Source organism: Rhyacophila brunnea, unplaced genomic scaffold, assembly GCF_057557595.1.
Source record: "Rhyacophila brunnea isolate RB1 unplaced genomic scaffold, BYU_Rbru_1.0 scaffold_15, whole genome shotgun sequence".
NCBI classification, from domain to species: Eukaryota; Metazoa; Arthropoda; class Insecta; order Trichoptera; family Rhyacophilidae; genus Rhyacophila; species Rhyacophila brunnea.
Window position 1 is genome coordinate 36,341,434 of NW_028232806.1, and position 14,654 is coordinate 36,356,087.

The 14,654-nt window shown below is 32.5% G+C and overlaps 2 protein-coding genes across 3 annotated transcripts in view; one reads left to right on the forward strand and one right to left on the reverse strand.

Moving 5' to 3' along the window:
* homer (protein) overlaps positions 1 to 14,654 on the forward strand; it is an 84,017-nt gene that overhangs the window by 19,215 nt on the left and 50,148 nt on the right. The gene's annotated exons all lie outside the window — the stretch shown is intronic.
* LOC147075288 (uncharacterized) lies at positions 55 to 11,259 on the reverse strand. Its single transcript, XM_085942718.1, has 4 exons — positions 11,149 to 11,259; positions 2,721 to 2,927; positions 1,642 to 1,738; positions 55 to 457 (listed from the first exon to the last, which is right to left on the reverse strand). The coding sequence occupies exons 1-4, from the start codon at positions 11,161 to 11,163 to the stop codon at positions 234 to 236; spliced, it is 543 nt and encodes a 180-aa protein (XP_085798844.1). The 5' UTR covers positions 11,164 to 11,259; the 3' UTR covers positions 55 to 233.

Sequence of the window (14,654 nt, forward strand, 5' to 3'; positions counted from 1 at the left end):
CATTATTATGTGTTATTTTGACTTATATCCCTTTTCCTTGACACCTCAGGTTTATTTTAAAATTTATACGAAATATGATCGCTTTTCGGCATCCTATGCCTCTATAGATATGTCACCTCGAAAATGTACACATTTTTACGTTATATTATCTTACATTTTCATATACTTATTCACAAAAAATGTTGCCATCAGTATACATGCTAAAATAAAAAATATTTTATGAATTGGTTACGTTAATATCCTCCCATGCTGTAGTGGTGTTCGCCCAAGCTCTCGTGCTCTGATGGGGTTTCGTACTCTGTGGAGTGGTATTCCTGGGCGTACGCTGCGCCGTGTTGGGCTGGCTGTTCCTTGGGGGTTCCGATCTTGTGGACGACCGCGTTGAAGCCGTTGTGCTTGTCTGAGGAGTACTCCACCACGCGCTTGGTACCGTCGGATTCCACCAGCGAGTAGGATCCTAGAAGATATGGCATTATTATATTATTACCACTTTAGGAGTAGCTGCAGACAAGTGGGATTTATACTAAATGGCTATTTAATGGTTACGGTAAAATTTTTTTTTAATTCGAGAATTTACTAAACCTGAGAATGTAATTGTCATGAATATTGAAAATTCACTTACGGAAGTGATGAAATTACAATGTGATGAATTGTCAACAACTTTACAGTAGTATGAAATTACTAGTCTGTAATCGTAACTGATATTTGTTTGGAAACTTTTAACTAGTACCACACTTTGGATAAATAAGAAAGATTTAAAGTTTCTACATACAAATAATATTCAAAATAAATTTCACAATTTACTTAGTTTATTATGAAATTTTGGTTTAAACCTAATATGCCAGAAAAAAATGCGGTGTAAAGAGCTAGTATCTATACTGTAGGTATATTATATAGTAAATATTAATAATTATTACTGTATGAATGTTTGATGTTATTTTTTTCGTTGGTTATAATAAAGAGAAAAAAAAACAAACCAAAAATAGTTTTATACAAAAGAAATAAAATAAAAAAACAATTAAAAAAAATACAAATTAAACATTAAAATAGAATTTAAAAAACAGAATATATAATGGATCGCCAAAAATATCTACATCTCTAGGGAGTGCATTGACCAGCCGCACAGCCCTTGCTATTGGTGCCTGGTGAGCCTGACATACCTACAGTCCTACACGTTAGTACCTATATTACACGCCACTTAGTACTGCCGCTAAGTGGCATGTACACACCTAACATTTTGCACACAATGACCCGTGTTTTAAAGAAAAACCATGGCAGCAAGCATATGATATAGCCCGCTGTCCGAAGCGACATTTTTAAACTAAGTTACTGAGTGTCTAATAATAATTAAATACAATTTAATTAAATAATTAATAAAACATGAGTTGTAGAAGCCTCTGAGTAGCACTGCTTTGCGGCGTCGTCGAGTGGCGCTTCTGAAAAACACTAATGTGGAATTGACCGTAGTATTTTTTAAAATATCTATTGTAAGCAATGACATTATGTAAGTTTAGTTAATTCATTCAATATGGTGGTAGATTGTCATTGACAACACGAAAAAACATGCCAATCTCAATGTGACCGTCTTTTCATCCTGTTCACTTTGTGTAAACCCTTTTTAGTTAATAATGTAAGCCTTACCCTTGACTTTGTCACCGTCGCGGGTTTCCCAGTGTTCCTTCTCGTCACCGGTATGAGGGTCCTTCACGGAGTAGTCGAAGGCGTACTTGGGGTGTGACTATTGCAAACAAAAGTTTTTTTAACAATCTTAAATTAATTTGTATCAAGTAAAAAATAACCACGTGCACGGAATGCACTGTCAAATATATAGTTAGGGGAATGGCCCCCACAAAGGGGAGCAGGGGGGGTCTGACAGGCCTGTGATGGGTCGACTAGATAAGTGAGATAAACGCGCATTAAAAAAATGCTCTAATAGTAAAACATTTTAAAATATGTGGTTATGCGATACCATTTTTGATTATTATGTGTCAATACTCGACAACTCCATAATTCAAGATGATGTTTTCTAAAATATAAAAATCGCGAAACAATTTTACCTTGAACACCATTTGGATTTGGAAAATGCTTGTATAGTGTAACATTGCCTTTAACCTTAGCGATATATAGGGGGGGGGGGCACGGATTCTAGCCTGGGGCCCGTTTCAGGAGTGGAGGCCATGGTCAGGGGTATATCATATTCGCAATTTAGGTGTATCTTAATTTGTTGTCTCTTAGCAACGCATGATCTGCATACTTCCAAGGGACGTCATAGATTTTAAGATTGTTGAATGATAGTCGAGCTTTTTTCCGTGTACAATCTATATCGATATTATTTAAAACAAAAAAAAAAGAAATTTATGAGAAATATGCATCTTTTTTTAGATTATGGTATAATTTAATAATAACTTTGCCACTGGTTTGAACTATTTGGAGGTCCCCTTTTAAATTTTCCGACGAATCAATTGCGTCATTTGCGTCAATGAAAATCGCCGACGACAGTGATACACTGACTCATTTTTTTACCCACTTTATATTATATTATATCAATTATTGGCCTACTAAAAGGGGGACTGTCAGATTTTTTCTGGCTGTTAATCCAACAGGTCGCCAAAGATACATCTCATACAAAAAATGTATTTTGAATATTAAATTGGTTGACATCTACATCGATTAGTCAATCTCAGGATTTTATTCGTCAGGCTTTTCAAGGTATCACTTACGTGGTAGTCAACTTCGTGCTCAGCCTCCTCGTGTCCACCTCCTCCTCCCCCGTGCAGAGCCTGGTGCTCTTCGAATTCATACGACCCGTGGTGTTCTCCCCCGTACGGAGATCCCCCCTCGAGGTGCTGGCTGCTGTATTCTTCGTATTCAGCCATCGCCACTGAAGCCATAGCGAGACCGAACAGGGCCACGATCAGGGACATGCTCTGCGAATTGAAAAAAATAATCTAAGTATATCAAAACACCATACCGACTTCATAAGTTTACCATATCGTAGAAAATAATTGAAAAGCGTTGAACGAGTAGTTTCTATTTCTTATTGAATGCATTCATATGTACGATTATTTGTGATTGATTACAGAATAAAGTAAATGTATATGCGAATGGAAAAAGGAGATAAGTCTATAATCACTACTTTTTAGGATAAATAAAAAACTTTTTTATGGGAACTCCTATGTTTCTGTGTGGAATTTAGAAATTGTGAAGGGTTGATTCGACTCACAGATAATAAATAGAATTCGGATAGGCTATAATATTCAATACGATGGTTTTGAATGTGTGAGTGTCCTACGAAAATGAAACACGCATTATGTACGTGCAATAGTGTGTGTAATATACCAATATTAAATGAGCGTCAATGCATAAACCGAGAGCAGTTGTCAGTATTCGACGTATGACGTATTCTTGACGCGTGTTTAAGTTTATCCCGGTTTCTTCCTTATTCGAGATCGGTTACCTGCTACTCCTTACCCGTTAGGTATTTCAGTTCCCATTAATTCCGAGTTTCCTGATTCGACTGTTTCTTTTCCACATTAACATTACGATCAATTTGGCATATTCATTTTTTTAGACTTATCCCCCTTTTCCTTTTGCACACAGAAATGTGCTCCTGATAATTATCTAAGATATTTGTTTTTTTTCTCCTAAGATGCAGCACTAATCTGCCATTGAGAGCAATAGCTATGTTAAACAATACTTAATTGCTTTGGATATCGATAAATTACACTTGCGTGAGAGTGATTTAGGTGCGGGTTGTTTTATAAATTAATATGATGATGGTTACTTAGCTCTTTTTTACTTGTATCTCATCATTTTGTACCTATATATTTTATTAAACTGTTATAATTTGTGATTTTAACTCTTTGTGTCTTTCATACTCGTCGTGTTGTGGACGTCTTGAACTCTAAATTTGTGGTGTTTTTCAAACAAAAAATGGATTTGAATTTAAAGCTACCGCTCTGGATCAATCTTCTATATTGAAAATGCACATAATCAACGCAAAATAAAGATATCTCAAACATTCTTAAAAGTCTTTTTTGATACCCACGGATATAGTCTGAATAATTTATTTTGAACCTTATCCATCATTAAGCCGTACTTGAACTAATGCGGAATCCAAACAATCGACCCACTCTCAGGCCTTCTTCGAACTAATGAATTATAAATATATCATATAAAAAGAGGATGTTTAACAAACCTCATATAACGTATCACCACGCTTCATAAACAATAAAATAAAATATCTATTAGTAACTACCTGCATATTATGTAAGATTTTCCCATGACTGGTTTCCGTAGTAATAATATTATTTATACGATATTTAAAATGTATTAGTTTGGTACATTTGCCACGTTTTTAGTCACGGTGTAGTTTAACAGTAAAATACAGGAATTAACATTACCGGTGCATGGCAGCAATGATTCTTGCATGCATAAATTGTTATCGAATTATCTATATTGACCGGAAGTGATACTGGGTACTGCATAATATTCTTTGAGAAGTCACCTTGCAATTTCTATTTTGCCTTATTAAACGTGTATAGGAAATTGTTTATTGTCCATGCTCGCGCTCTGGAACTATCACAGATAACTCACTTTCTTCGCGTGCCGGCTTGCACACATTATATTCACTGGGTTCTAGTAGAGTTTTCTAAATTAATTTAATTTTTAATTTTGTTGCGAATTAGATTCATTGATATTTAAATTAAAATGTTATTTTTGCTCCTACGTGGGGTAGTCGACCTTTTTGTATGTGGAATGGTTGTTGGGTATTCATTCAACTACACTTACTACACCACCGTGGGCATTGATTTACCATAATATGGTAAGTTGTTAGCTAAATTCACGTAGATATAATGCCGGGTCCACACTGGCAACATGTCGCCGGCAACCTCGTTAAATTTTACGATAATTATCATAATTGCTTAAGAAATTTTACGATAATTATCATACTTATCGTAAAATTGCCGGCGACATATTGCCAGTGTGGACCCGGCATTATACGTACACAATTTTTGAACATAAATCACACAAAAGCATTCGAGGCCGTTCATTGGTTGGCGCATTGGTATTAAATGATATGCAGCGAATGTAGTGTCGACTGTTCAGTATGGTACGGTTTTCATTAAATGAGATTTAATATTGCTAGTATGTATGTCAGCCATGGCCTCCTCAAGGGGGGACTGACAGGGCTTTATCCTGGGGGCCCGGCATGGCGGGTCGACCTAATAAGTGAGATAAACACACATCACAAATTTGCCTTAATGGGGAAAAAAGTCGCCTGCGGCGTTATTTTATTTGTAGTGTCTTAACATTTTAAAATGTAAAGTTGTGTGATTACTGATTTTTGATTACTGTGTGGTGTGTCGATATTCGACAACTCCATAATTCAAATGGATTTATTCAACAATACAAAAAAATCGCTAAAAATAAATACACCGAATACCCGTAATTTTACCTTAAACAACATTTAGAAAACGGTCCTGTAAAAAGTCCCACTGCCTTTAACCCAAGATTTGGCTAAGGGCCTTGCTACAAATCCTGGCCTTTGTGCCCGCTTCAAGATGTGGGGCCCGTGATGTGACCCCATACTAAAGTGGTCAAGTTTGTAACGGCGTCCCCATGAGCGCAGCGCGACGTAAAGATCAAACCCCGTTGATTGTGGGGATAATAATTAATAAGTACACACAAACGAAAATGTTATAATACAGATAATCCAATGATTACTCTGCTGTGTAACTATGTAACTTGTAAACTATGTAAACTTAATGTAACTATCATCATCGTCATAGATGTAGGTTGTTTCTCTGTTCGTTATTACACTGCTGTTAATGTAACTATCACCATCGTCATAGATGTAGGTTGTTTCTCTGTTCGTTGTGTCAGTGCCGGCCTAGAACAGTGTAAGATTGTTTGATCTCGCAAAATCGGTAGTGAATGAAACTATAATTAAACAAATTTCATGACCCTTAGAAAATGAGTTAATATCATTACATTAAGTTAGTGTGTAATATAGAGACTAGAATAAGTATTTTTTTTAATTATCGTGAGATTGTCAGGTACTACATAGTGAACATTTACCATCAAGGGTTATCAAAATCATCTAATACACTGGAGTAAGCCTTCATTAAATACTATTTGAATCAACGTATGGCGACAAGTATAAATGTAAATTTGAATTCATAAAAAATAATAATATTTTATTATGCTCAAATTACATGACAGACCTCTAACTGTGTCACAAAAGTGTTCGGTGATACAGGAGCGAAGTAGAAAAGTTTCTATCTCTGCCGGATGCGACTCGATGATTGGTTAAGGTGACGCATCAGTGAAACGCCAAATAATTTTCAACTGTACGCGCGACGAAATTTTGTACTCGCTTCGCATTCCTTGAGAGAACGTCGAGTCGGACATACGTCACTTTGCTGCGTGATGGCGACGGGCCAATTAATTCTAAAATCGTGTAAAGATGACTAAAAACGTTACCCATTTACTTTAAAAAGAAAACATGTCAATGAATATATTATTATTGTTACTAATAGAATAATAAACAGAACATAAAATGGACATATGTTGGATTTATATGAGAAATAATATTTCGTTTGACAGGCGTCTTTTGCACCCGCGACCCGCAATCCGCACATCGCCTAGCAACGATCTTTTTAGACCGTGCCTCAACTAATGCATGGCCTTAACGATTGCTTGTAATGAAACCTGCTCTTCATGCTTGTCGGTCGGACGCGTTATTATTTTAAACAATATTATTATTTAGAAATATAAATATAATTAATTAGCAAAAATAATAATAATTAGTAACTTATTAAGTGTCCAAACGCATTCTCAATAGTTTGCGGGGTGACATTTGAAATTAAAAAAATATGAGGGAATATTGACGCAAATAAGTTCAGTAAATATATATTTTTTCTAATTATTTTTTTAATATAATAATGTAATTGCAATAATCGTCAGGGCGATCTAATTTGTATCTGAATCGTTGTGTACGCACGTTTACATACGAATCGTCGAGATTGAGAATGTGTATTTAACCATCTTTATATAATGCTACAATGCTTGCATAGATGCAATTTTTACTTTAAATATTTTGTTCGATTGCATCGTTAAGTACTGTAATTTTATATTGTACATTTATAAGTGTCCGTCCATGGATAGTTATACTACTTGGTACAATCAATTGAATATATTATATGTTGCATACATAATAATATATATTAAATTGCCACTTCTGCATCTCTCAAAGTGGCAAATATTCCGATACTATCCAGTGAAAGTTTTATTCAATAGATACACTATAATGATATCGACATCGGCTTATATATTTACTTGGCATTTTATTGTATTATTTCAAAGGTAAATGGCACGGAAAATATACCTATATTGGTATTAACGTAAGTGCAATAAGTATACATAATAATTTTATTGTAAACGGTACTTCGCGCATAGTTTTATGTGCGGAATGAAAAGGTAGATATGTCTAAGAAGACAGTCTTACACAACTTTCTGTGGGAACTTGTATGTTTCTGTGAAGAACAAGGCGTTTAAATGATATAAATTGGAAAATCATCATTCCTGCATGATTCCATCAGTGGATCGCCATTTGGATGATCATTTCTCGCCTATTTAAGGCGTTTTGCTCGTTTTTTCTTTGCCTTGGGAACAACACGTGTCTTCCAATTAGGGATTGTAATACCGGGATCTCAAAACTGGTATCCCAGTATTTTTCAATACCGAAATACCGGTTTTAAAAATCAGGCAATACCGATATATTATGCGGTATTGAAAGTGGAAACAAAATGTACTAATTTACATTTTTTATCGATTACGAGATGTCTGGTTTACCTCCGATAATATAAAATAATAATATTTTAAAGAGATTTATAAGTAGGTATATATTTGTAGATACTTCTGTTTTTTACAATTATTTTACGAATACCCAAATACCGGTATCAGTATTTTCATTCGGTACTGGAATCCCTACTTCTAATCATAATTACAAAGATCTTATATGTAGGTATTGAATCATTTTATTTTATAAAATACATTTTACATGGTATTTTAGTGGGTTTAATTAGTTAAATGTATCATTCCTCATATTTTACAACGTTTTTATTAGCTCATATTCTTATTTGTCCGGTACAAATCTTGCAATCGATTTTTAACTTTCCCGACTAGCTAGACGTTTGAAACTTTTAGAATATATCATAACACGAAGCCAATGCATTCTTTTAATACTTTTAGCCATCTTTAAGTAGAATTGAATTCATTTTCATTTAATTCTGTTTTGTATGAAAAGTTATTTCGACACCATTATTGCTTGCTAAGCGGATGGTACTAGCAACTAAATTGTTAATATATACGTGCGTTACTATGGAAATAAATATGACATTTCAGTATTATTTCTATCAAGTACATTTTTTTTTGATCGTTTAAGCTAGCAAGTCAAGTTTATATGATTCAACAGAAAATTTAAAAACGTTGTAAGTATATAAAAAGTTCTTTTTATCTTGTAATTATTATATTTATACACCCATATCTTTAAGAGGAAAAAAACAGCTTTATCTATCTTTTGAAAAGTTACATGGGTTATAATTTTAAATAGTAAAAATAATTGTAAAAGGTGCTGTTAAAAATAAAATGACTTAATCAGTTAATTGTAATTGTGCTGACATGCTTTTGATGTGAACAAACGAGAACAATCCCATCAATGTCGTAAATTATTTTTAATTACATAGTGTTGGTAAACATTTTATTAAACTCATGTTGGCAGATAGCACCTACTAACTGTCAAGTTATTGTTATATGAAAACAGGTACTTTTAAGAGACAATCCGTGACAGTTGGAAATGCCTTTCACAAAAAATGTGGCGTGAATTGTGAGGCAATTAACTGTCATGTGTTTGTTAATAATTAATTAATATGTTTATATTCTGTTGCACCTGTCATATCTTTATGACAAATGGGATATTGTTTATTAGAATGGTATGTTTTTTCATATATAATGCAATAATTGCATACATTATATTATGCACGGTTAATGAATTTATTGCATCTCAACACGCCAGCCCGATTTACGAGTATTAGCGTGAATTTTAAATATAATTTCCATTGATAAAATGATTTTTACACAGATGATGTTATGCATAAAATGATGATTATATTTGAAATAAATTGGTTTAACTTTTTTATGCTGTCGATTGGATTCCATGCGATGATTCTGACGTTGATATAGTTAAAATATCTTCTCAAGATCATTTAATAACCTTCGTGATATTTCTGTGTGCCGGATACATTGATATTTTTACAGATGATATAAATTGAACGATCTCGCGATCTCCTTAAAAAAATACCGTTTTCTCTACAAAGCGGATTATAATCATTTATACGAGGCTTAAAAAAGTTGAGGTTTTCTTTAGGTTGGCATTTTATAATATCTATTGTAAAGTTACGTAAATTTGCTGCCCATAGCTTAGGGCTAAGATTGCCAAACGTCCTAGTTTATCTGGGAATTTCCTGAAAAAGTAATTTCTAAAGTAGTTTCCGCTAAATGTCCAGAAATTTTAGAGGTTTCCGACCAATATAACAAAAATAGTGATTAAAATAATACCTACTTCGATTTAAAATACAAAAGCCGATCGCCAATAGTAGCTCAATTTGGAAAGCGCTTCAGTGAGTATTAAAAACCATTAGTTAAAATTTGTCGCAATTAAGTATGACTCATTTAGCATAGTGGTCTATGTACGAGGGCGCGATACCCGAGAGATGCAGGTTCGATTCCTGCTTACTCTCCTCCTTACTTTTTTCAATTTTTTTTTTCTATTAGCTATAAATATATTTTCTCAGAAGTGTTTTCAAAATTATGTAAGTAAGTAAGTTCAATAACAGAAAAGGTTCCTACACGTGTATCACACTGTTATGTTTTTTTAATCGGCAGTTTGTATTGTAGAGAGAAACTTCAGTGATAGAAAAAAATAATACTGTTGCAGATCCCGGTTAGGAAATTTTTGATAGTTGATTAAAATTTAAATTTGGAAAAAAAAATTAGAAAGTGGACGGATTTTTTTTTTTGTATTATAGCTAAAAAATATCTTGAATCTGATTCTGAAGGCAAATCCACGATAGAAAATTTAATTTAATACTTGTCCAGGAATTATCTGGCTATTATAATGCCAGGGTATACTTCTAAATTCGCATGACTGGCGCGTACATAGTTTTGACCGTTTTCTAATCCAATCGGGGCGTTAATTTGTCAGCCCATTTTTATTAGGCGATATATAGCCAATGATGCTATATTTCGTTATGGTCCAGGTAAGTCAAAAGTAGTACATAGTAAACTTTGTCAGTTATACGTATTTGTTGTCATTGAAATAAGACTATAATTATTTACAGATGCTGTTGGTAGTTTTTGAATTTAATTAACCCCTGTGAAAACCAAGCCATAATAGATAATCAAAAAATATTCGTCTATCTATAAAATATCTAAAATTATGCAATTAAATCATACATAACTTTGGATATTTTATAGATAGAATATTATTTTTTATCTATTATAGTTTGGTTTAGGTAGGGCTTAGTGAATTTATAGAAATAACCAACAATATGTGTAATATGTACTTATTCTTAATCCAACGAAAACAAATAAGTATGAATGAAAAAGTGTGCACGATTTTGTCGTATCTCCCAAAATATATTAAAACTATTATGGTTTGGTTTAGGCAGGGTTTAGCTTATTTTTAAAAACTAACCGACACCATCTGTACATATTTAATGAAAACAAATACGTATGACTGACAAAGTTTGTTGTGGACTATTTATCCGCCCTTCGCCACTGTATTATGTAGTAAAGGCTGCGTGTTTTCCGATTTGATAGCGGCTCCAAATTGGTCACCCAAATAATTCAAAATAGTGCAACAGAAAATTATGTAAAACATACACAGTATTAAAAATAAACAACATTGATAAAATTTTTGTGATAGTGTTTTTATTACACTGTTATTAACAAACTGCCGCTATACGATTTAATACATTACAGTGACTATCGAATTAAGACAGTCTAATTTTTAAGGGTTGCCACTGTTAATAATTTTAAAATCCTCTTTTTTCGGCGGGAAAATAATCACAAATTTTCACTCACTTGTCTGGACTGCATCTTTGATTTTTCTCTCACGATTTTTCTCACAACTGAAACTGAAATATATTCTTTTTTTTGTAATATGCACCGACCACTGAACTTGTGGAATTGATAGGTAATTGAGAACTGATGCATGTTTCTTACAAATTCGTGCTTTTATAGTGGGGTCTCTCTTGAGACGGGGGATACCTTTCACTATCGTTGAGTATGGAAGCATGCGAATTGATAATATCGATGAGTTAATGTACAGACATTGTATGTCCAGTTTTTACCGAAATTTGCTGTAAAATATTGTACGTCCAAATGTAAATGGGGTATTTTAGAACCAAATACATTACATTTCACAATCAAATCATATTCGATTGTTTCAAAACATACATATTAATACAGTACCTGCCAGTGGCGAAGGGCGGAGGTAGGCTGTTTAGATCCGACATAAATAATTAAACTTTGTCAGTAGAACATATTTGTTTTCATCGAAATAAGACTGCAATGTGTAGATAGTGTTTAATATACAGACATTGTATGTCCAGTTTTTACCGAAATTATGCTGTAAAATATTGTACCTACGTCCAAATGCAAATGGGGCATTTGAAAAGATATTATTGTCTCAAACAGATACATTCCACTCCACAATCAAAGCATATTTGATTGTTTCAAAAACATACATATTATGACAGTGGCGAAGGGTGGAGGTAGGCTGTTAAGATCCGCCATAAATAGTTCTCATTAAACTTTGTCAGTAAAACGTATTTGTTTTTGAAGTTATACTTCTTTTGAGGCGTTTGGTTGAGAGTGAAATTGAGAGCCGTTACGAAAGTAATTGACAGCATGAAGTTTGATAGTAGAATAATTGTTTCGAATTTATTAGATATTGTAGGCAAAAATTAAATAAAAACAACGACAAATAATTATATAAGTAATTTATTAAGTGATATAAGTTAAAGTGTGTAGAAATAAACTAGCGGCACTCCAATAAGCGGTCCTCCTTTATTCTAGTTTTTATTGATATGGGGCTATTAAAACGTCAATTCTATCTAATATCATACTTTATTTGACAGATCTGAAACATGACGATGTGATCATAGCGGACCATAGTGACCATGGACTAAGGAGTATGGATTATTGTGCATGGTGAAAAATATTGTTTCGCTTTGTGAGTTATACTCCTTTTTCTATGTGATTAGCTGTCAAATCTAAGCTTACTTATATTTTTAAGTGTTAGGTACGTTCCTTTAGTTTGGTATTATTTAGTTTATGTGAAAACTATTTTCTAAATGTTTGAATATTTTTGGTTGATGTGAATTTTGACTAACGCGTTTTGTTTTGTTACGCCATAGAGTTATCTTCTAACGCGCGTATAAGTACACGCACCGATTTTTTTTCATTGAGCCTAAGACTACTACAATATGTAGATAGTGTTTATCAGTTTTTAAAATTCAATTAAACCCTGCCTAATCCTAGCCATTGTAGATAATAGTAAAAAAATATTCGTTTATCTATAAAATATCTAAAATTATGCCATTACACCATTCACAATTTTAGATATTTTATAGATAGAATAATATTATTTATGGTTTGGCTTAGACAGGGTTTAATGAATTAAAAAAAAAACTATCTAAGACTGTAATTCAATATTATATGTATTCTTAATTCAACAAAAGCAAATAAGCATGACTGAAAAAGTGTGCACTATTTTTGTAGGATCGCTCAAAGCATACCTAAACCATTATGTTTTGATTTAGGCAGGGTTTAATTGAATTCTAAATAATTACAAGATAAAAAGAACTTTTTATATACATCGTTTTTAAATTCTGTTGAACCATATAAACTTGACTTGACTAACTTAAACGATCAAAAAAATTTGTAGTTGACATGTCATATTGATTTCCATAGTAACGCACGTATATATTAATAATTTAGTTGCTAGGACCCCAGACCCCTAGCAACCAATAATGGTGTCGAAATAAAATTAATTTTAAATAATTATAAGATAAAAAGAACTTTTTATATACGTTTTTAAATTTTCTGTTGAATCATATAAGCTTGCTAAGACTTGACTAGCTTAAACGATCAAAAAAAAATGTACTTGATAGAAATAATACTGCAATGTCATTTTGACATTCATATTGATTTCCATAGTAACGCACGTAGGTATATATTAATAATTTAGTTGCTAGGACCCCAGACCCCTAGCAACAATAATAGTGGATTGGATTACTGATTTCTTCCGAAATAACTTTTCATACAAAACAGAATTAACTGAAAATGAATTCAATTCTACTTAAAGATGGCTAAAAGTATTAAAAAATGCCTTGGCATCGTGTTCTGATATTTTCTAAAAGTATCAAATGTCTAGCTAGTCGGGAAGTTAGTTAAACATGGATTTGTACCGGACAAAGAACCACCTGACAAATAAAAATACGAACTAAGAAAAACGTTGTAAAATAAACCAGCACCATCTGCAAATTGTATTCTTAGTTCAATGAAAACAAATAAGTATGACTGATAAAGTTTAGTGTGTACTATTTAAGTCGAATTTTAACAGCCTACCTCCACCCTTCGCCACTGGTATCTGAACTCTAAAAGTAAATAAACGATGCGAATGCTTGAAATTTTCAGAAATTCTGACGTCACATATGAAGGGTCGATTACAAAAACAACATAATATGTCAGAACTGAACAATTTTGCAGGAGAACAAAAACTTGATAGAATATTATCCTTGTGAATTATGAACTAATTTTTTAGATGCGATACCACACGATTTGTGCTTATTTTACAATGACACAATAATAATCATTAGAACTTTTGAAGCACCTATCAGAAAAATATTTAATATAAATGTTATTTGTCATACCTACTTATTATGATGTATTTGTAGAAACTCTTATTTTTTTTGATGGAATCAAAGAAATTTCAACACTTTTTAACTCGTGTCATGTGTTATTTTTGATATATCGGTAAATGAGAGGAAAATACATTTTTTTGAAACAAAACGACATATAAATCTCTAATATGAAAAAACTGACATATTATGTTGTTTTTGTAATCCACTCTCCATATAATATGTAAGTCAAAGCTTTTTTTATAAGATTTTTTTAATGCCAATAGAAATGGCGTATTTCAAAAAAAATACTACCCTATTCTTAGTTCAATAATTATTATAAAACAATCATTATTCGCAGGATGGTTTATCACATTTGAATGGTCAAAGACATAGTTTATAATCAGTATCTTTAGAACTATCTTCAAATGTGTTAATCGTGCCCATTTTTTGAATAATAAAATGCCTAAATCTTGTTAAATGTGGGATCACAGAGATCATAAATATATTTTTTTATCGTAAATATTTCACTCTAATAATGTCAACATAAATTGTACTAATGGTGTTATAAATGCTTTTAAAAATTAATAAATCTAAAAAATCTTAACACCACTGCACATGGATGTACTGAAATATGACTATATTCTAAAACATTAGATCGAGAGGTTTAAATTAATACTATTT